This window comes from Tenrec ecaudatus, chromosome 9, assembly GCF_050624435.1.
Source record: "Tenrec ecaudatus isolate mTenEca1 chromosome 9, mTenEca1.hap1, whole genome shotgun sequence".
Lineage (NCBI taxonomy): Eukaryota > Metazoa > Chordata > Mammalia > Afrosoricida > Tenrecidae > Tenrec > Tenrec ecaudatus.
In genome coordinates this window covers 121,955,187-121,979,257 of record NC_134538.1, presented here as the reverse complement: position 1 = coordinate 121,979,257, position 24,071 = coordinate 121,955,187, and the positions used below count along the sequence as shown (strand labels likewise).

General features: G+C 45.3%; 1 protein-coding gene and 1 pseudogene across 1 annotated transcript in view; both read left to right on the top strand.

The window, feature by feature from the left end:
• The window catches only part of CCDC146 (coiled-coil domain containing 146), a 108,650-nt gene that overhangs the window by 44,653 nt on the left and 39,926 nt on the right, over positions 1 to 24,071 (top strand). The window contains exons 2-3 of the mRNA XM_075557656.1: positions 14,969 to 15,051; positions 20,356 to 20,565. Of these exons, the coding sequence (XP_075413771.1) occupies positions 14,969 to 15,051; positions 20,356 to 20,565 (293 nt within the window). The remainder of the gene's footprint in view (positions 1 to 14,968; positions 15,052 to 20,355; positions 20,566 to 24,071) is intronic.
• LOC142456510 (farnesyl pyrophosphate synthase pseudogene) lies at positions 11,830 to 12,890 on the top strand (annotated as a pseudogene).

Below are 24,071 nucleotides of genomic sequence, written 5' to 3'. Positions count from 1 at the left end.
ATTTATAAATTATTATTTTGTCATATCTTGCCCTGTCCCACATCTCCCTTCACCCCCTTTTCTGTTGTCCGTCCCCCAGGGAGGAGGTCACATGTAGATCCTTATAATTGGTTCCCCCTTTCCAACCCACTCACCCTCTACCCTCCCAGTATCGCCCCTCACACCCCTGGTCCTGAAGGTATCATCCACCCTGGATTCCCTGTGCCTCCAGCTCCTATCTGCCATGGTGCCCTTTTTAATGGAACTTTCAGTCCTTTGTCTTATCAGAAGTCAAAGCATGTAATTTCTGAGTGAGTTATATTTGTTCTAATAACTCCACTTTTAGAATCATTAGCTTGCTGGTGTTTAGTTTGCTGGGTCTCTCTGAGTCACTGCTGTGGGCTTGTTTTTTTGGAGGTTCGGCCTTCTGGGAATAATTTTTCTCATTTGGCTACGTTACTAGATGTTCACTTCCTATTTTGCTTGAACCTCTGTTGAAATATTAACTACTAGGATATATTTCTCAGTATTAATCTGTACTTCCTTTACACATTACAATTTGCCTCTCTGTCAAAATTCACAGCTTAGAGCCATTAGTGTTTGTAGATAAGGAAAGGTTCTTTATATTAACTGTACATTTCCTGTTTTTATTCAGCCCTAACAAAATTTAACTGACACATTTTCTTACAGTGTTTTCATAATGATTTTAGCTCCATGGGGTATATTTTATTGAATTGAAAATGCGTATCTTACCCAAAACAGAAAATGTTTTCATTGGTCAACATGGGAGAAAGACGAAACGATCAACTCCCTTAAAGAGTGACCGTCATGGACCCATCATGAGTCTGAACCAGCCTCCTGGCAGTGAGTTTGGTTTTCAGCTGTTTATTGGTCAATATAATATCAAACCCATGTTTTATGGGTTTTCATAGTTATCAGAAGCTAAAATGTAATGAAAGTTAGAAATCTCAGAAATCTTAAAAGCATTGAGTTTTAAACTTCAGGTGATGCATTTAGAGTCTTAAGCTCAGGCATGTACAGGGACAGGCACTGCAGAAGGACTCAACCCTAAGGCATAAGACATTTTTTTAAATGGATGCAAGAGTTTTACAAATGGAGATATTCTCTCCGTCAGTTGACTAGCATTTTCTACCTTTGTTGTTGTCAAATGCCAGCAGGTCAGTTCTGATTCATAGCTACCCTGTGTACAACGGAAGACCATCTACTCCTGTGCTAGCTAGCCTAGGTCTAAGGCCACGCCAGCCTACTGCATCCAAGGCCTTCCTCTGCCCCGCTACTTGACCAAGCACAATACCAAGCACGGCATCCTTTTCCAGGAGCCGGTCTCTCCTGATCATGTCTCCAAAGTGCATGAGGCAGTCTCCCACCCTTGCATCTCTGGAGCATGTTGGCTGTACTTCTTCCAAGCCAGATGTGTTTGTTGTTTTGCTAGACCATAATATTCTTTGCCAACACCATAGTTCAATTGCATCGATTTTTCTTCAGTGTTTCTTTTTCAGTGTCCAACTTTCACATGTATATGAGGTCACTGAAAACCTCATAGCATGGGTCAGACGCATCTTCGTTTCCTTTCTTTTTTAAAAATCATTTTATGGGTTCTCATACAATTCTTATCACAATCCACACATCCATCCATTGTGTCAAGCGCATTTGTCCATTGTTGCCATAATCATTCTCAAAACATTTCCTTTCTACTTGAGCCCTTAATATCAGCTCGTCATATTTCCCCTTCCCTCCCCACTGCCCCCTCCCTAATGAACCCTTCATAATTCATAAATTATTATTATTTTGTTATATCTTACACTGTCTGACATCTCCCCTCACCCACTTCTCTATTGTCCATCCCCCGAGGAGGAGGTTACATGTAGATTCCTGTAATTGGTTCCCTTTTCTACCCCACATTCCTTCCACCCTCTAGGCATTGCCACTCTCACCACTGGTCCTGAAGGGGTCATCTGTCCTGGATTCCCTGCACCTTAGCTTTCAAAGTAACATCCTTGCTTTTCAACACTTGAAAGAGGTCTTGTGCATTAGATTTATCCAATGCAATGCCTTGTTTGAGCTCTTGACTTTTGCTTCCATGAGCATTGATTGTAGATCCAAACAAGATAAAATCCTTCACAATTTCAGTCTTTTCTCCATTTATCACAATGTTACCTGCTGGTTCAGTTGTGAGGATGCTTGTTTTCTTTACATCAAGTTGTAATCCATATTGAAAGTGGCAATCCTTGATCTTCATCAGCAAGTACTTCAAGTCCTCAGTTTCAGCAAGCAAGGTTGTATTATCTGCGTATTGTAGGTTGTTAATAAGCCTTCTTCCAATTCTGTTGCAGAAATCTACCTTTGTGTGTGTGTGTGTACAAAAAAACCTTACAGGAAATATATGTCTCAAATGCCTATGAGGTCCATAAATGGGTGAAACCACCTAGGTGTTTGTACCTGTGCATACGTTGAATCAATGGGACAGAGTGCCCCTTTTAAAGGGGGGGGGAGCCTCTTTTCATACCTCTGAAATTCACCCTCTGTTGAAAACGAATGCTTCAGGGTTGGCATAGGAACCCAGTTTCATCCTATCTCCATCAATGACGGCACAAACAGTTTGAGCTTTCCTACGGGCCCAAAGGCTGGCACTTCAGACTCATCCAGCAACTTCACAGAAGAAAGGCCTGAATATCTGCCTTCAGAAGGACTATAAGCAACAAACAAGCAACAAACTCTTAATGGGAAGCCATTCTACTTTCAACCTAAGGGGTCACCACAGGTCAAAATTGATTCCATGCTAACAGTTCCAGGTGGCCTGTTATCTGTTTTGTCATCAGATCTAATACATTTTCAAGAGAACCTGGAAGTTCCATTTTTATAGGAAAATTTACCAATTTATCAATATTGAAAGCTATTTTTGAAAAATTATGATTACAAATAAAACACCTGTGGAGTGTGCTTCTGCTTCCTGCTGCTGCTGTGTGCGTCTCTGGCTGTGGTGGTGATGGGGGAAGGCCAGCTGTATGCGTTTTCAGATTTTAAAGGCGATCTTACCTTCTATCCTGCTTTCATTTACCTTCTGTCTTGCTTTTGTAGATATTCTATGCAAAAGGTTACATAGCCCTAAATGGTTATAACCTATAAATAACTGGAAATGTTGTATTTTCATGAAATAAGGCTATTAGTTTGCCAGAAGAACTTTAAAATATTTTGTAATAGCTTAGTGAAGTAGAAACAGCTGGGTTTGGTGAAATGCTTGTTATAATCTAATTTTTAAATGATTTTTTCACTCCTTAATTTTCTTTGCTTAGGTATCACTGTTGGTATCCCTTGAAACAAAAAAGTTAAAATTACAATTTGTGAGATTATGTAGTTCTCTTTCCTGCTTTTCCCAAAACTAGGACAAACCAATAAACTGTGTCTCTAAATATCCAATTTCTGGGAAAATTGTTCATTTCTGAATAGTCCTCTCTTTTCTTAGGAAATACTTGGATAATTTGTTATGTCATTTCCATGTGTAATCATTATCCATCTGTGTAATGATTCAATTACAATATTTCAAGATAGTTTTAAGGTGGCCAACTGGTTCATTTTAGGACATAGACTACAGTCTTCAGAGGATAACATTTTGTACTTATATGTAACACTTTATACTATCGATTTATTTATTTTTAAATTTCTATGATGTTTCCCTCTAAGAAACTTCGATTCCAAAACAAAACTCACTGCCATTGAGTCAATTCCAACTCATATTGACATGGGGGCGGGGGGCAGGGCAGTCTGAGATTTTCTCCCTTAGAGGAAGGAGCTAGTGGTTTTGAACTGTTGATCTTGTGACTAGCCGCCCAGTACATGAGCACTACAGCACCAGGGCGTTCTGATCTGGTAGTTTTACTCCTTTTGGTACTTAAATTGGTCTCATTAACCTACGAGAGTTATTCATATTGAGCAGCTGTGGGTTGAGTTATACGTCTTTGTAGGTAGATGTCCCTTGTCACAAATCATTCCCTGTTTTTATTTCTCCACCTCCCACAGCACTCTTCTGTTCAGCTACTCAATCCTCTGATTCCTTGCAAAGGCCGCACCGACGCACAGATTAAAAGCTTTATTATGGACCGGAGGGTGGAGGGAAGGTGAGGGGGAATAGACGACAAGGATCTATATATGACCTCTTCCCTGGGGACAGACAGTAGAGAAGTGGGTGAAGAGAGACGTCAGACAGGGCAAGATATGACAAAATAATAATTTATAAATTATCAAGGGCTCATGAGGGAGGGGAAAGTGGAGACGGAGGGGGAAAAATGAGGAGCTGATGCCAGGGGCTTAAGTGGAAAGTAAATGTTTTGAGAATGATGAGGACAATGAATGGACAAATGTGCTTTACACAATTGATGTATGTATGGATTGTGATAAGAGTTGTATGAGCTTCTAATAAAACAGTTAAAAATTTAAAAAGAAAAAAAGTGCTTGACACAATGGATGTATGTGTGGATTTGATAAGAGTTGTACAAGCCCCCGATAAAATGATTTAATTTTTTAAAAAGGTTTATTATGGAAGCTGACAGGTTACAATGTATGTAAGAAATGCCCAGAATACATTTGATCAATCGGGACATGTTGCAAAGCTCTTTCAGGGCTGCTAAAAAACAAACAAACACGGAAAGGGGATGCCACTTCGTTAAAGCCTCAACCTGAAGGCACTCAGCCCCACCTCCATGGGTCAGAAAGCCCAGCTCCCCAGGTCAAGTGTCCATTGGCACCCCAGTCCACAAACCAACCTCCCACCCTAAAGCATTCAGCTGTACTTGCTCCGTGGACTGGAAGTCCACCTCTCTGGCCCATGCGCTGACTCCCAGTTCTGCTGCTGTTCCTCTGATGTCCCAGCTGTCTTCTGGACCAAAGAAGTTCCCTGCAAAGGAATTTTAGGGTCCAGAGGATTTGCTGTAGTAAGAAGCCTCCCTCCTACTTCTCCAAGGACTTTGTTTATACCCTGTAGGCTGGCACTCACAATGAATCCTGTTAACATTTACTCACTGGTGAATCCTATCAGTGTCCTGCCCCACATTCTTACTCAGACCTATGCAGGAAAAGATCATTTAGTGCAGTGGTTCTCAACCTGTGGGTCGCGACCCTTTTGGGGGTCAAACGACCCTTTCACAGGGGTTGCCTGATTCATAACAGTAGCAAAATGACAGTGATGAAGTAGCAACGAAAATCATTTTATGGTTGGGGGGGGGTCACAGCAACATGAACTATGTGAAAGGGTCTCGGCATTAGGAAGCTCAAGAACCACTGATTTAGTGAGTCAGAGAATCTTTGCCTAGAAGAACTACATTAAATAATTCACTGACCCTTGTCATGCTATTTGAGGGCTTTTCCGGGTGGCAAGCTGTCAAGAGGAAATGTTTGATACGTTTTCTATGCAAAGGTTCATAATGTTCTATCCCAAGCTGTATAGGGAATGGGGGGTGTGCAGTCTCCAGTCTTCCACAATCAGTATGGTTTAAGACCTCTGTTCTTCTTGACACACACACACCCCCCCACACACACACCCCACACCACCCTGCAAGCTGATGTTCTTTCTACGCATGCCTTCTTTATAGTCTTTCAGCCATGTCCTTGATCATCTTTTCCTAATTCATATATCTGTGTGAAGAAGGAAAACGACCCATCACAATTTCCTTCTGTGATATGCTCGGTGCTGCGCGCCCTGCCCACCCTCTGCCGCATGCTGACAGATTGTTCAGACTAGTATTGCGCAGTTGCTGCGTGTCATGTGGTGCTAGGTCCTTAGAGAGCTCCCCATCTGGGAGAGTACAGACACTGAGCATTGGTATTCTAAGTGAGGAATGTATGAGATATAGTAGCCTCATTCATTTACTCGTCCCTTGCATATCATCCAAGACTTAACTGTCAGATAGTGCCAGGGTGGCCAGGGTGTAACAAGTGAATGAAGGAGTCAATGGCAGTCTGCTCGGAAGTGCAACATTCTGTTGAATACAGAGAGGGGAAGGTTCATGACTGACCTCAGATGAATGAGTCTGGGCTTCAATGTTCATGGTTAATAATAATTTTGGTGGACAAGATTCAATGGCTTTTGTATAGGATCAACCAACAATTCAAACACCAAATTGGAAAAAAAGAAAATTCTTGAGTAAATTGAGTAAAAAAAAACATGAAGTACTTCCCGAAACAGTTTAACAACAATTAAACAGCTTGCCTAAGGAGACTGCCAGGATGTGGAGCCCCTCGCCAGTTAGCTAGTAAGAGTGGAACTCGGAGATCCTCATTTTGGCTCGGAAGCTTCTGTTCTGTACCATCAACAAGGAAGTTAACATTGCAACCTTGGGTTTGGTTTGGGATTTTTTTTTTTTTTGCTCTCTTTCCTAAAGACATTTCCGTGATATGCAGTGAAAGACTTGGGGTCCATCATCGCTGCCTCTGGGAGGGGCAGTGAGGGCCTGGTGGCACTAGTGCCCCCCCCCCCAGGATGCCTGCAAACTAAACAGTTACCTGTGAAGAAATACCTTGAGGGTCAGTGGAAGAATTCTCACCTTCCAGTTAGGAGCCCTGAGTTCAAGTCAGCTTGTGTGTTGCTGTGATTGGAACAGCTTCACCAGAGCCTCCAGACTAAGATGGTCTAGGAAGAGGGGCCAGTCACCCAGTTCCAAATATTACTCCATGGAACTCTTGTGACTCACAGTGGTCTGATATGATCATGGGGACTGGATCGTATATTGCCCCTCTATTCATGTGGTAGCCGTGGGTTCAGAGGGACTCCTTGGGACACCTGACATGAATGCTAGAAAGGGCAAACACATCTTGGAAACAGGAAGGTGGGCACCAGAGGTCCCAAGCCTTCTTTGTGTAGGGAGCTGCTGAGTCTCTATCGGACACCTGGAGATAGGGACTAGACATCGGGTAACACAGCTGAGCAGGGAGGGGCTGCACACCTTTGGGCACAGACCCACATTTTCCATGCCAGCCCTTCAGGACAACATCAGTGGTTTGGGTCTCTAATCAACAAAGTGGGATGAAGCGTTGACCAGCTATGGACATCTTTATACATGTGTAACTGTGCACGAGAGAGACCCTGGTCTCTCTGGACCCTGGCTCCATTTCAGGTTTCTTACTACATTGCTGTCCACCACCTCTCAGAGGCTAGGTGGTAGGTACTTGGATGCTAAGCAAAAGGTTCTCAATGAGAACCCACAGCTGCTCTGCAGGAAGAAAGATCTGATCATCTGCTCCTGTGTAGATTGCTGCTCAAAAACTCATTGTCATCAAGTTGATGCAGCCTCATAGTCACCCTACAGGACAGGGTCGTAATGCCCCTATGAGTTTCAGCGAGTGTAACCTTATGGGAGTAGAAAGCCCCGTCTTTCGCGCAAGGAGTGGCTAGTGGTTGTGCCCTGCTGAGGTGCGCTAGAGTGGGGGCCTTTGTATCTAAAGGACTAAAGAGGGAGGGGGCAGAGACATAGCCCACAGCAGGATACTGCCTAGGGCCATGCTACTCCAGGGGCCCTGACTCCTCTGAGTGCTCCGATTTGGGGGCGCTCTTCATCCCACTGGTTGCACCCCAGCTCTTATGCCTGGCTCTGGTTCGGATCTGTCCCTATGTGCATGCCCTTCATGGCTTTATGGCTTGGACCCGATTTGGACCATTGCTCTTAATTTTGTTTTACTCTTTGATGAGGCATCTGGATATCAGCGTGGCTCATTGCCTGCCACCAAGGCTCACAGCTTCTCTTAATCTTGTACCATTTCTTCCCAGGATCTTTGGAGGTTTGGTAGAAATCATTTTAAACTAGAAGTGTTTCTTTAAATTCCAAGCGATGGCAGTTTCATTGTAACAAATATGAGTCCTTTGAAAGGAATGACATTCATTGGCAATGTACAAGTATGTGCTCAGGCATGCTTTTTTATTCATGGGGCTTTCTATGTCATTTAAATTAGTCTAACTTAACTTTGTAGTCTTACATGTAGCTAAGCACCTGCATTACTCATTCACAATGTGACCTCAAAATCTTGGGAGGCCCTGTGTGGCGGGCGCGCGTGCATACGTGCATGCATGCGTGACTTCTTCCTTGTATTCCTGTGGCTGGCCACCAAAGGAGGAACCAGACGGCTGTGGGAGAACAGTCTGCTGCCAACCTCACAGAAGGGAGAGATAGCCCGCTCTGTGAGACAGTCTGTGCTCGTCCCGGTCAAGGTTCAGGCCAACTTGCCTTGCTCCATTCCTCCTTGTACGTCTGGCTTCTCTGAAAAATATGCTGGAGTGGAGCTGAGAGAGCCAAAAGAGTTCTTCCCAGGACAATCCCTGGGCTTAAGATAGGCTTCCATCCATAACCAGGTATAAGCTTGCATCAACAAGTTAGTGAACATTATTAAGAACTTATAAGATACCAAGCTACATGCTGTGCAAAGAAGAATAGAGCAGCATTCTCATCATCGAGGGCACACAGCCTAATGGAGAAGATTGTTTACGTATACTTGTGATACCAATAGGTGACGTGTATAAGAGTAGATACATCTGAAAGTACAGAAGCCATCGAGAGAAAAACGTGACCAATCCGGCCTGGGTGTGTCACTGGAAGATAGGGATCACTGGTGGGGTGATCCCTGAGATATTTCAAAGGAAAACTGAGTCCTCCAAGTGGGCAAGGGAGCAAAGACATTGCAGCTGGTGGACTAGAGCCTGCAAAGACAGGGCGGAGTTGGGGAGCCTTTCATTCATTATACGGTACAGTAGTCAGGTTCTACGACATTAAAAATTATAAAAAATGTTGCAGCATAAGCAACACAAGTGTATTATCTTACTGTTCTGTAGGTCATCATCCAACACGAGTCTTACTGGACTAAGGGTGTCGGGAGGCTGCATTCTTTTATGGCGGTTTTAAGGAAGAATCTAGTTATTTTTTCCAGAGCTTCTCATATTCCTTGGCACGTGGCCCTCTGCATATCCCAGGTTATCCATGGTGGGTCAATGGGCTGAGACTTTTTGACCCTTCACATCTCTCTTCTTCTTCCTTCACCTCTTTCTAACCCAGTTTGGAAAGATGTTCTGTTTTTAAGGACTTTTAAGGACTCATAGGATCAGGGCACATGGAAAACCCAGGCTAATCTCAAATTCCACCTCAAGGGTCAAAAGCATCATCATTTCTGTAAAGTACCTTTTGCCACGTAACGTATCCTATTCACTGGACCCAGGGATTCGCCCGTGGAGATCTTAGGGAAGGAAGGGGTCCTTATTCTCCCTGCTCCAGGGAATTTCCTTAGTATCCCAGAACATAAATGATTCCAGGAGAGGAAAGAGTTTTGGAAAGGGAGGGAGGGCTTCTCGATAATGAGACCCTTGTGCACCAGGTGAACTAGACTCGACCCGGAGGAGTGGTGCTGTGAGAGGTGGAGAGCTCGGTGGGCTTCTGTTCAGGACCGAGTGCTCTGTTAGCAACAGAACTGACCGCAGGGAGGCAGGGCCTGAAGTTGCTTAGTCGGTATTGCGACAGTCTCAATAAGAACCTTCAAATGGCGGTGTCACTTCCAGCAGAAAGGGGTGAGGGCAAGGGCAGATGAGTATGCTGACAAGTGTCGAGTGTCTCTCAAAGCATGCCAGCCATTTCCGAGGATGAGGTGGCACCAGTAGGTACGATCAAAGAAGCAACAAGAAGAGCAAAGGAACAGAGAAAAGAGCCACTGCCCTCAAGTTGGTTCGGACCCATTGAGATCCTATAGGGCAAAGCAGAAGTGTTCCCCAGGGATGCTGAGGCTGACATCTTTACAGGAGCAGACGGCCCTATTTTTCTCCACAGAACCACTGGGGGTCCAAGCCTCTGGCTTTCTGTTAGTGGCCCAACCCTGAAGGCACAGCGCCCAGACCACTGCTCCTTGAGCAGATGCTGACTGCTCCACGGACCCCAGCACAAACACCTCATTGTTTGCGCGTGCTGACCCCTTCCGGAGAAAGCACTTACTGGGCTGTTACTTGCCCTGGAATGTCCTAGAATTTCAATGTTTGACATTTTTTCCATATTATTAAATGGACCCATGAATCATGAACTCTTAATAAACCTAATCCGTTGAGTAAATGTTTCCTTCCAGTTGCAATGATCAGCAACACAAGTGTCGATTATGAAATCATACTTGGGAACTTGTGACATTATAGCTAACCTTTAGCTGTGTATACTCTTTGACAATTTGAGAATGGGCTTTATGTTATATTTCTGAGTGCATTTCAAATGCCTGACACTTCTGGTTCTGTACTCATTTGTGTCATTTAGTATAAAGTACAACTATTTTTATACTTGATACTGTTAATGAATGGAGCATTTTCACCTCCTGGAACAAAATCTGAAGGTTCTAAACAGAGATAACCCTATTTCAAAGAAACAACCTATTATTTGACAGGTAAATTTTTATGAATATCAATTTTTATATTTTGAACTTTTATTTTTAAAGAGGATAAAATCTGTCCTTCACTTTGGTCTTTTAAGAGAAAGCTATTTTTATTTTATTTATTTATCTATTTATTTATTTGTTTATTTTTTAAAGAGAAAGCTATTTTTAATAGAGGAGTCTGTCTTTTCAAGTCGGCCAAAATAGCTGAAAGTTTATCAACGGACCTTTTCGGAACACCCTTGGTTTAACGTTTCTTAACTAGTGAGTCAGAATGGAGACAGGAGCAGGGGACTTTGAGCTTGCTTTTTGGTACCGTAGACTGCAAAACCAGACTCACAGTCAGGGAGTCAATTCTGATGCAGCCACCCCACAGGATGGGGTAGAGCTGCCCCTGTGGGTTTTTGAGACTACTTCTTTATGGAGTAGAAAGCTTGGTCTTTCTCCTACAGAGCAGCTGATGGTTTCAAACTGCTGACCTGCGGCTGGCAGTACACCTGGTAATCAGAACAGTGCCAGGACTCTTCTGTAGACTGCAAGTGCATAGCTAATGTTTCACTCTATGAACTTCCTGCAGGTTTCTAAGCATGGCAGAGAGCATGGGTAGTGGAGTGGTAGACACTGCACTTAGGGAAGAAAACCACTCCGACCTGAGTGCTTTTGCCATCTCTCCAAAAACCCTGCCATGTGGGATCCTGGGCCCACCCACCATGCTACTTCAAGCCATTAGAGTTTAACATGGGGCCAATTCAGGGAAAAATGGCTGGTTGTATCTGCCACTATCATCTAACCAAAGCATTCCCCACCTCAAAACTGTGCTCCGAGTCCTTATTTTTACAGCAATATGAATAACCTGTTCTTATTAAAGAGCAGCACATCTGCATTAGGTCATTGGAAAAATCAGATGATCACAGATAAAAGCGCTGCATGCTTACCACCTGAGATAACCATTTTAACGTCTTAGGATGTATTCTCCTATGCCGCTCTATAATCACATGCTCATATGTAATCTAGGATCATATTCTGCAGACAGTTATCCCTCTGGCAGAGCAAGGTGAGCCACTTCACCTGTTATCTTCCCTGCACCAGACTGTGAACCTGTCCTTTCTTGGAGACTTGCTGTGTGCTTCTGAATTGGAAAACGGTGTAAGAGATCACAAACTGTGCATGAGGCATGCTCCTGGTTTCTGGCATGACAATGTCCCTAGAGCACATGAGTGGGCAAAGTTAGGAGATATATTTTTTAAGTCATAAGTGCATATTGGTATTTATTTTAATGTTAGTTTTTTCATTTTTCTTGATTCTCTAATTGAACATATCCTTGCTTACACTAAAAATCTTCCTTCCTAATATAGTCTACATGTTTAATTATAACAGTTTTATTGAGGTAATTTTCATGCCATAAAATCTACCAGTTTTAGGACCAAGCAAGAACTCGCATCTTGGAACAGAATGTGCTGCTCCTCGCTCAGAGTGAACGGAGACCAGAAAGCGGACGCTCCTGCCCAAGAAAAGCAGCATTTCATCCAGCACTTCTCCCATGTGCTCAGTGCTGACCGAGGATGCGCTGGGGCCCCACACCCTGGAGACACTGTTGCCGGGCTTAGGAAGGTCCTGGAGTACAATGTCCTCGGAGACAAGTAAAACCGACGTGTGACGGTGGTGGCTGTGTTCCAGGCGCTGGTGGAGCCCAGGAAGCAGGATACTGACAGTCTGCAGCGGACCCTGACCATGGGCTGGTGTGTCAAGTTGCTCCACGCTTTCCTCCTGATACTGGATGACATAATGGACTCATCCCTTACCTGCCAGGGGCAGCCCTGCTGGTACCAGAAGCCAGGCATAGGTCTGGGTGCCATCAATGATGCCAGGCTGCTGGAATCCTCTATCTGCCGCCTGTTGAAGTTCTACTGCCGGGGGCAGCCCCACTACCTGCACCTGTTCGAGCTCTTCCTGGAGGGTTCCTATCAGAATGAGATAGGACAGACCCTGGACCTCATCACTGCCCCCAGGGCAACGTGGATCTCAGCAGGTTTACCCCAAAGAGGTCCAAATCCATTGTCAAGTACAGGACTACTCCTTTTACCACCCCGTCACTGCAGCCATGTACATGGCGGGCATTGACGGGGAGAAGGAGCATGCTGATGCCACGTGGATCCTGCTGGAGGTGGGCGAGTACTTTCAGATCCAGGATGATTACTTGGACCTCTTTGGTGACCCCAATGTGATGGGCAAGGTTGTCACTGACATCCAGGACAACAAATGCAGCTGGCTGGTGATTCAGTGTCTGTAGCGGGCCTCTCCTGAGCAGCGCCAGGTCCTGTAGGAGAATGACGGGCAGAAGGAGGCAGAGAAGGGGGCATGGGTGAAGGCCATGGACGAAGAGATGGAGCTGCAGGCCACGTTCTGGCAGTACGAGGAAGCCAGATTCTCCAGCCTCACTAGCCTCGTCGAGCAGTGCACCGCCCTCCATCTTCCTGGGCCTAGCATACAGGATCTACGAGCAGCAAAAGTGACCTTGAGCCTGGGAGGGCGAGCCTCAATAAATTATTGCTTCACCTTGAAAAAAAATCTACCAATTTTAAATGTACAATTCAAGGATTTTCAGTACACAGAGTTTTGCAACTATTGCCATACATAATTTTTAAACATTTCCATCACCCCCCAAAAGAAATCTCACGTCCCTGAAAAAATAACAATTTATAAATTATCAAGGGTTCATGAGGGAGGGAGGATAGGAGAGGTAGGGTGGGTGGGGGAAGTAGGGAAAAAAAGAGGAGCTGATACCAAGGGCTCAAGTAGAAAGAAAATGTTTTGAGAATGATGATGGTGAGTGGGTTGGAAAGGGGGAACCGATTACAAGGATCTACATGTGACCTCTTCCCTGGGAGACGGACAACAGAAAAGGGGGTGAAGGGAGACACTGGACAGGGCAAGATATGACAAAATAATAATTTATAAATGATCAAGGGCTCATGAGGGAGGGGGGAGCAGGGAGGGAGGGGAAAAAAGAGGACCTGATGCAAAGGGCTTAAGTGGAGAGCAATGCTTTGAAAATGATTAGGGCAAAGAATGTACAAATGTGCTTTATATAATTGATGTATGTATATGTATGGATTGTGATAAGAGTTGTATGAGTCTCTAATAAAATGTTAAAAATATCATTTTAAAAAGAATGATAATAGCAATATATGTATGAATGTGCTTGATCCAATGGATGGATGTATGGATTGTGATAAGAGCTGTATGAGCCCCCAATAAAATGATAAATTTTTAAAAAGAGTGAAATGCCATGCCTTTTTGATTGTAGCCATTCTGGTGGGTGTGGAATGGTATCTCACTCTGGTTTTAACTTGGTTCTGACCAGACTGAATTTTAAAAACCTCTGTAGAGAGTAGATAGGGAATGGCTTGAGTGGATTTGGGGGCTAATTAGAAGGTTGTTATTATAAGTCAGGCAAGACATGTTGTGATTTGGACTAGTAGAATCATGGACAAACCAAAGAACCAAACTCACTGCTCTCGAGTCATTTCTGACAGGGTAGCACTATCCTTGTGCGTGTCAGAGACTGTCACTCTTTACGGGAGTAGAAAGTTTCATCTTTCTGCCTTGGAGCTGGCTGGTGGTTTCAAACTGCTGACCTCGCAGCTAACCTCCCACATGTAACCACTACACCACCAGGCCTCCAGAATCATGGCTGGGAGAGGAAAATAGATGGAATAAAGAAATATGCTAGAGGGACGTTCGCATCAAAAGGTAAATTTTTATTTCTTTAGTTAAACCTTTTGGTATTTTGACTCTAGCAATTCAGTTAAAATCAAATCCATTCAGATGTTCATTGAATGATGGTTTTCATAAAGCAAAACGTTAGTATTTAATATCTTATTGTTGCCCATTAAATGTTTATCACCTAATTCAGAGAGTAAGTCAGAAGCTTCCCGGTAATGAGAAGAAAGGAATAACACTTGTTAGTGTCAGGGCGACTTCTCAAGCTTCTTAGCAATGACGGGCAGGGCGCGGTGGCACCAGGCAGTGCTCATGGGTTTAATGCAGACCTGCGATTAACCCCTGACTCTGCCTTTCACAGCGCTGCAATCTCAAACCAATTATTTACACTTCTTAAAAGTTAGTTTTACATGGAGATAATAATCCCCACGTCATCACATGTTTTTGAGAATGAAGTAGCTTGATGGGCAACACTTGTTCATAACAGATGTTTGGTCATTCGTCGTTCTCACTGCTACTGAACAGTTGTCTTAGTTACCAACACAATTCAGATTAGCTGCTAAAATAAGGTTCTTCACATGGGAGGAAAACTTAAATGTCATGCAACCCAATTCTGTCAATCTGTAGATACAGAAGCCCAACACAAGGCGGTGAAAAGTCTTGCCCAAGAACACAAGGCTTCCTGGAGGCAGGGTGGAACTAAGCCAGTGTCCTCTACACAGCCAACATCTTAATGCACCACACTGCTTCCTATATTTCCTCTCAGTAGTTAGGGTAAAGGTTGTACAAGAAGCCATTTAACCATTTTGTCTCCTGCTTATTGTATAAAATGTGCTGGCCAATAGTGATTTTGTGTTCTCTCTGCCAGTTACATGTTATGGGAAAACTCCCTGCAACCAGAATGGCAGAGTTAAAGGCCAAGTATACCTTGCTGCATGATACTGTGATCAGGTATGCTCCTTATTGAAATGGGGACAGCTTGCATGCTACTGACATTTCTTACTTGGGATGGGGCAGTATTGGCTTGTGTTCACTCCCCAAACATACCCTGCACCAAGGATTGGGGTCAAGTAGCTTAAGATACAATACTAGTATTCCCTGGGGACTTCTTTGCTCTGTTCCTCTTGTTATTCCAGAGAATACCAAAAATAGACTTTGGGGCCAGGGCATGACACCCCTTTAGACTCAACCTGAAAACACTCCTAAAGGTGAACAAACAGACCTTGAACTATTTATGGGCTTTTGTTGTTGTTTGTTTTCTTTTGTTTTGCTGTCTTATTTTTTTTAATTATTTCTATAGGTCTATCTAGATAAGATAGGCGGGATAAAGAGTCTGGAGGAGAAAACAACAGGACTGACAGTTTTAGGGGGGCATGGGAGAGGGGGAAGCAGGGGAAAGGAAGTGGGTGTTAAGAAACCCAGGGATAAAGTGTGTTAGTTTGGGTACATTAGAGAAACAAATCCACAGAAACTCATGTATAAAAGAGAGTTTTATATAAAGGTTAAGTGCACATCAAGAAAATACCCCAACCCAGTGCTGCCCAAGCCCACAAGTTCAACATTAACTCACAGGTTCAACACCAATCCACAAAGTCCTCCTCCATCTCACAAAACACACTATGATGCTGACTGTAGGAGGAAAGCTGAATCAGTGAACATGTAAGCATCTCAGTGCTGGCAGGAGTCTCCACACAGGGCTGTATTGGGGTAGGTCCCTGTGGCTTCTCCTCAGGAATGTCTTGCAGGAAGTGAGCCTTGCTAGCTGAAGCAGGGAACTGGCTAAGGCAGCTGCATCCTGGTCCAACCATCACAAAGCAAGAGACCCGAGAACTAGAAAGGTGAGGCTCACCGAGCCATTTATCCCTCTACCCTTCAATTAACCCCATATGTGTTTATCGGCCAGGTTGGCACAATAAACTACCTACCTCACAAGGGAACAACAAGTGATCCAAAATCGATGGCGAGGAGGATGTAGGAGGCCTGGTGAGGCTGGATCATGGGCAATATAACCAAGAGGAATTACTGAAATCCAAATGAAGGCTCAACATGATAGTGGGACAAGAGGAAAGTAAAAGGAAATAGAGGAAAGAGCTAGGAGGCAAAGGGCATTTATAGAGGTCGAAATACAGGCATGTCCGTATGAAAATATATTTATGATGATGGGGAAATAGATCTATGTGCATATATTTACAGGTTTAGTATTAAGGGAGTACTCTACTCAAGTACTCCCTCAATGCAAGAACACTTTGTTCTATTAAACTGGCATTCTATGATGCTCACCTTCCTGACCCAATCGCTGAAGACAAAACAGTTGCATAAGCAAATGTGATGAAGAAAACTGATGGTGCCTGGCTATTAAAAGATCTAGTGTCTGGGGTCTTAAAAGCGTGAAGATAAACAAGCAGCCATCTAGCTGAGAAGCAACAAAGCCCACATGGAACAAGCACACCAGCCTGTGTGATCACAAGGTGTCCATAGGATCAGGGATCAGGGATCAAAGAACAAAAAAAATCACATCGTTGTGAATAAGGGAGAGTTCAGAGTAGAGACCCAAAGCCCATCTGTAGACAACTGGACATCCCCTTACAGAAGGGTCACGGGGATGAGACGAGCCAGTTAGGGTACACCACAGCACTGATGAAACCTACAACTTTCCTCTAGTTCTTTAATGCCCCCCCCCCAACTATCATGATTCCAATTCTACCTTACAAATCTGGCTAAACCAGAGGATGTACACTGGTACATTTAAGAACTGGAAACACAAGGAATCCAGGACAGATAAGCCCCTCAGGACTACTAATGAGAGTAGTGATACCAGCAAGGGAAGGGGAAGGGAAGGGGAGAATGGGGGAACCAATCACAATGATCTACATATAGCCCCCTCCCTGGGGGACAGACAACAGAAATGTATGTGAAGGGAGACATTAGATAGTATAAGACATGAAAAATAATTTATAAATTATCAAGGGTTCGGGAGGGAGGGAGGGTAGGAGAGGGAGAGGGAAAAAGTGAGCTGATACCAGGGGCTCAAGCAGACAGAAAATATTTTGAGAATGATGATGGCAGCAAATGTACAAATGTGCTTGTATGAATTGTGATAAGAGTTTTACAAGCCCCTAATAAAATGGTTTTTTTGAAGACACAATACTAGAAACTGCAGTGTGGACAGTAGACAGGGAAGACAGAAATCCATTTGAGGATTAACATTCTGTGAGTTAACCCTGTGGGCACTTGGGGCTCATTTTCATGGAGGTCTCTCAGGTCTCAGAGTAGAACACACTTCAGAATTTTCCCCACCAATATCCAAACTGGGATATTGATCTACCAATTCTTCCTTCATTTATTAAGAATTGATCTCAGAGTCATTAGCTCTTGCCACTTCGATTGCCCTTTGAGCAGACCGAGAAAACTTCCATGGCCAAAGAAGGTGTGCAGGCAGAGACGCAGTGCTGTGGGTCTCTGATATCTGGCCTCTGACCTGTCAGGTGACGTCCAGAATGGGCCATAGGGGTTTAAGTGGACCCACAGTAACTGCTAGAAGACATTCCTGTAGAATGATTTTCTCCCGGCCTCTCCGTCACACAGAGGTGTAGATTCCATGATAACCCAGCCAGCTTCTGCCAAGACTTTCCCCATTGCAGCTTACGTCTGCTCTGGTTCCGCTACTCCAGCTTCCTCCCCTGAAGCCAAGCTGCAGGCAGAAGCACAATCTGAAGACTAGCTGGCACTGAAAAAGTCAGCAGGGTTTCCTGAAAGAGGAGGAATTGACAGTGGGAGAGGGGTGGAAGAAAGGAGGGGCAACCAGTTCTTAGCACTTCTTTCATGGGGTCTCTGCCAAAAGCTAGGAAGAGAGAGCAACAGACAAAACTCCGTTGCTGCTTCTGCGCCACCTTCTTTGCCACGCCCCCCCACCACCACCATTGCCTCGACTTGGTATCTTGCTCAGAGTCAACAAACTGTTCTCAATGTAGAACTAGGAAGGAAGAGTGGATGAGGACATGAAGAGTAGAGGTACTGTCCTAGGTCGACTTCACCCATGCTCACTCCGATCCATCCGGGTGCCTAGCAGCCCTCCAGAGGCCCCAGTCTTGGCTGCCCTGCCTTCTTACCCCAAGCCAGCTCCTCACCCCCCTAAATGAGATTTCATTCAAAGTCTAGGGCAATCTCTGTCACCTTACCTTGCTCTCTTAACTGGGAGAACACACCATGCATAGCTCAGGGAAGCTGTCCAAACCGTATGGCCGATGCAGAGAATAATGCCGAGTTTCGTATCCCTGCATCGCGTTAAACTAGACCCAGCAGAGCCTGGCAGGGTGCTCTGACTTGGGCTCCTTTCTCTGTCCCTTCCCCCAGTTCAGCTCTCATGACCCTACGGGGCAGAGAACAGCAGAGTGAGCAAGGCCACGGCGCTGTCCTGTTCCCAGGTTGCTTTGCAAAATCAAGAAATCCCCGTCACCCGCATTTTACCTCCTCTCACCCTTCCTTCCCTTTTGTGCCATTGCCAATAGCCACTCATCTCTCCCACACCCACTTCCTAGTGGATGGGGAAGCCACGAAGCAAGGGAGCCCCATTCTTGAGAGCTGGGCGGCTATAGGCTGGGGAAATTGAACTGAAACTGAACGAATTTTCCATGGAAACCTCACTGTGAGTTGTTAGACCCTCTTCTGCTGACATTGTTTCCAGAACGTGTGGGCGCAATGGTGTTTGTGCTCCGGCAGGCACCCTGCCACCTAGCCACCTCCTTGCGGTGAGAAAATAGGCACTGTGCCGCATGCCAAGGGTCCTGTAAAGTGAAGCCTGCGTAGTAAGGAGACTGGATACCCTGGGCATATAACGATACCAACACGGAAGGAAACGGAACTGTGGGAGAACTCTTGCTCTCATTCGTAGAAATTGCATGCATTGCCATCATTATCCTGGTGATGGGAGTGGGGGAGGGTGGTGGTGGGTAGGGGGGTGGGATAGGGGTAGGGGTGGTGTTTGGTTACCTAACCTGGTTTCTGGAACACAAGATGCCCCAGGAAATGTTTTGTTGGCTGTTATTGAGCTAATGACAGTTCACTAAGCCTGAGAAACTAGATGGAGACAGGCTTGACCAGGTCATCAGGCATCTTGGCAAATGAGCTGAAACCCACGGATCTTTTCTGCTGAAGACACTCCGCAGGGGAGTGCTGGGCCCATCTGGGGGGGACACCAAGAGAAAATGGCGGTCAAAACAGGAAACGGCCAGCATTTTGCTTCTGAACAGGAACAGCAGCTGAGCGGGGGAAGTTGGGTTTTTGAAGAAAATGAGTCATAACCACTGTAAGTTTGCAGCCAGCTTGTAGAATTGGTGAGGTGGTTTTAGAAACTAGTCAGCATTCCCTCAAATGGTCATGTTCCCTTGAATCGGCCTCTAGCCTGATGCTTCACCTCTTGCTCCAGATTGTGCCCACGTCATCCTCTCCACCTGGGAGCCTGGGAGGTTTGCTACTGTGCCATTCAAGGCCAGCTGTCACCATGCCCTGGAGGCAGGGTCAGCCATCTGTGAATTCCTGCGGGCCCAGATCTTTGTCGATTTGTTTCCCTCCTGGAGTTCAGTGGCATGGCTTTAAGAGCCTTCCTTTTCTTGACCAATCGCAAAAGGATGTCTGTACACTCAGGCCAGGAGAATTCACAAATGACGGCGAGCCAAGGTTGCTGGGGACAGATCACGGAGGGACCCGCTCTCCTCATTGCCTACCCCCACCTCACCCCACCCCAGAATGCCAGATCATCCATCCTCAAGATTTATCCCTCCTCCATATTCTCCCGCTTCCTGAAGCTAGACCGGGGGAGTGGGGAACCTTTTTTCTGCCAAAGGCCATTTGGATTTTCACCCCACCATTCGCAGGCCTTTCTGGTCCAACATTGACTGCACTCACGCTGGAACCACACCTCTCTGGTGAGGCATGAGATGTTAGCTGTTGTTGATTTTCCAGGCTTCGTGTGGTCTGCGGGCCAGATGTTCCCCACCCGAGGGAGACACAAGTGTAGCACTCATCACCTGGGATTCCAGCTAAGTCCCCCTCCTCCTCTGCTAGATTGTGAACTACTTGGGGTGCCAGAGACTGAGCTTCATTTGCTTGGGACACCAAGCACAGGGCGGGACACCAGAGCGTTCACTGAATTGAAGGAACACAGAGAGGCTGTGGACCTGCTTCCTGCCCTCCTCTCAGGTCGGGACATACATGTCTCCCCCACCCTCCACCCCGTCTCTGTGTTTGTTAACCCAGCACGCAGGAGTCAGAGGTCCAGCTGCTCCAGGATGCCAAACGCTTCACGGAGCAGATCAAGCAGCAGCAGTTAAAACTGCAGCAAGCAGAGGCCTTCCCAGAGGCCTTCAACACCGAGGTCTCCAAAATGCGCGAACAGCTGCTCAAGTACCAAAATGAGTACACCGCAGTGATGGAGCGGGAGTATCATAATCAGTACCGACTGAACAGGTGAGCACCCGCCCTCCGTGGGGGCCGCAGACCGAGGAGGAGTGCGCTTCTCTCCACACGAACCCCACGAGGAGAATCGCAGTGCGTTAGGAGGTTATATTGGGGACAGTGGCTATGAACAACATATCTCGTCCCTTCCTTGGCAGCCTAGAACGAGCGGTCCCCAAAAAGGAAGGTCACACTCCGTCAAGGGAAACAAGCTTGGGTGACCAGGGCTGCTGCTGTCAGGAAACAGAGCTCCCTGCTGTGTTTTCTGAGAGCCTGGAAAGCCAGGCGCACTGGGAGTTGGTGCCAACGAATACACTGAAAACAAGGACTTGGCCCACACGCTGGCCCATCTCTGCCCCAACGGTGGCCGCGAGTCCTCCTCTGCGAGCCAACTCCCCTGTCCCTGCGGGGACTGTTTTCCTCACAGGCATGAATTCACACTTTCCAAATGCTTGAGCCGAGGGCAACCCTTTACTCTAGGGACAGGGACCACATAGGAACCTTACTCGCCCTGAGGAAATAAGTCCTTAGGCTTGCGAGAGAAAGCACCAGCCTTTGGGACATACTGTGCTGATCGTCTGCTCAACTTAAGCAGGAAGGCATTGCTCACGGGGGCAAATGTCATTTCTATCATCTCCCTACATTAGCAATCCAGTGGAAGTGTTTGCCCAGCAGGTCACAGTCTTTAGACTGAATGGGAAAATGATGCCCGTTCGGGTCTTGTGCAGCGGCACGCTACGTGCTGTGCCCGGCTGCGGAGAGCGAGCCAAAGCGGCTCTCTTGTTGAAATCGGTTGCCATCTAAGGTGGCAGAAGGAAGAGTGTTCTCTGGCAATTTTAAGAGAAGGGAGCTTTTGGACCGTGCAAATGTAGCATGGCCCTGCCCAGAAGCAAGCCGGCCGCTGTGTGACCCCACCCACCTCACACAGCCTGGTGTTTGGAATCCTCTCGTGGGGCCTATTCTTGGTCCGAGAAAGTTAAATGCAAGGAGTAAAAAGCTGGGCTCTCATTTGTCTTTCGATCTAATCTTGTTTCAGACTCGCCAGTGTGGTCCTACAAAAAGAAAGCCTTGCTATTTCTGGGCTCTGTAAGCACCCTTTCAGTTGAGGAAATAATGAAATTAAAACAATCAGTGATTGTTCATTAGTAAAACATGAATGCTTGACATTTCCCTGAAAGGGTAAGAGGAACATAAGTCTGCTGATATTTAAAAGTGTTTAAAATTTCCAAGTAGTCCTGCCAAGGAGAAAACAAAAAACAAAAACAAAACTATTGCCTGTTAGGTAGAAGCGGGCAAATTGTCCATTGAGTTTCTCGGGGGAAGGATTGAGCGATGCAGTGGCCTGCGGTCTAAAAGGACATTCAAAATGCACACTTAGGGAATTAGTCTGCGTGTATTTTTGTTCATGTTTAATGTGTGCTACTTTGCTTTGAGCAGAATCCTGTGCATTCTCAAGGGTTAAGAACGTAAGGATCAACAAGCGTATTTCTATTAAGCGAAGGAAAGTCTAACCGGCACAATGCAGAAACACATTCAGCCCTTGGGTGGGTGGGGGGAACACCACGGATATTTCCATCCCCACAGGGACAGAGAGGGAACTATTCATCTGGATATACAGATGGTATTTGTCCAGCCAGCACAAGAGGCTCTCATTTTATTCAGAGCCTAAATAATGGGAGCCCCAAGACCCAGCAGCCCTTCCCAAGCCCCCATCTTCAGGAACATCTGAATCACGGGCGCTTTGCAGTCCAGCATCTTGCTCATGTGCTCTAGGGAAAGAATTGGACGTTGCTTTAGATGATTTTCCTCCTGTGTTCACATAATATAAACTCTTGCTTGCAAAAGAGAAGTATAGGTGCTTAAGAATGAAATCTATCGTTCTGTAGTTTCCATGTTGAGATTGATCATCATTGATGACCTCTAGGTAGGTACATAGCTCCGGAAATATCTAGTCTATTCAAAGGACATTGTAAGTGACTAAAGGTGGTTGAGGGGCTGAATTTTGAAACAAGAGGAGACTTATCTCTCTAAAGCTGTTCTCTGGAAGATTTTCCAATATTCAATCTTTTCCTTGCCTTGACTGTTATTTTTACACACCCTGTTTGGAATTTCTCTCCTTGTTAATAATGCCTAAAATTTAGATGGCACGTTTTAATGAAAAACCTCAGATTAGAAAATCATCCATAACACAGAATCATATGGCTTCATAAAACCTCACTACATCAGTGCTTCTCAACCTGTGGGTCATGACCCCTTTGGGGGGTCGACCAACCCTTTCACAGGAGTCACCCGATTCATAACAGTAGCAAAATGACAGTTATGAAGTAGCAATGAAAATGATATTGTGGTTGGGGTCACCACGACATGAGGAAGGTGGAGCACCGCTGCTCTACATTGTCGCTGTTGCATATGATCGTGGATGAAAGGCCCATGCTAGGTCCTCAGACCAGCACTTGGGAACCTCACCCCCAAGTCCCCTGGGTCCTTTCCTAGGAACCACTCGGTCACATTTCATGGTCCTTCAGTAGCAGGAAGCTCAAGGTCTCCCAGAGAAGTCCATGCCAATGCTGTAAAGCTCTCCTAGATTACTTTTACTGGATCAGAAACCTACCTTCCACCAGTTTGTGCTAGATGCCCTTACAGTGACTGATACGCTTGTCCACAGCAGCATGCTATGGTTTCCGTTGGAAACCAGCTCTGAGTGCAGGAAAGGAGAGACTGGAGAGGCACTTGGTGCTGGAGCACCCCTCATGCAGGAAGTGAGAACATGTCCTGCAGGTCGAGATGTTACAGATGAGGAGTTAATATGCATCCAGAAGCACACACACACAAAATGAAACACCACGCCTCATAGTGCGTGATGTGTTCATTACATAATTACTTACCAAGTGAAAATGTGTGCGCCATCTGAAGAGCGGGACCTCACGTAATAATGTATTCCAGCGACACACCGATACTGGCAAACACGAGCCCGAGCAAAAGGTCACCCTTGACTCGCTGACTTTAGACAAGTTACTGGACTCTTCTGGGTTGTCATTTGTCAGGAAGATAAAACACATCCTTAGCAAGGCTGTGAAGGTTAGAACTGATTCATGGTTATGCCTACCATGTAATAAGTTTAATCTAAGATAGATGGTATTTAGGATTATTTTATTATGATCAAGTAGCGAACTTAGAAACTATTAATATGAAATTTAGCAACTAGGAAAAATATGTTATTAAGTTGGATCCAATCATATGTACACATCTCATATAACTATTAAAAGATACAAGGAAAGTTAAAAATGATTAGCCATATCATGGTAGGGATGGGACTATGAGTGACATTTTTCTCTAAATAGAAAAATGTACGTCTTTTAAGGGAAAAAAGTTAGTTAGTGCTTGTAATATTAAAGAGAAGTCTATATGATATAATTTTAAATGTCCCAACGAATTGGCTATTTCTGTTTGTGTAGAGACAAGATCACTTTCTATTCAAAGACCCTCAGTCCTGTCACCATGTTGAAACCCAGGGTTAC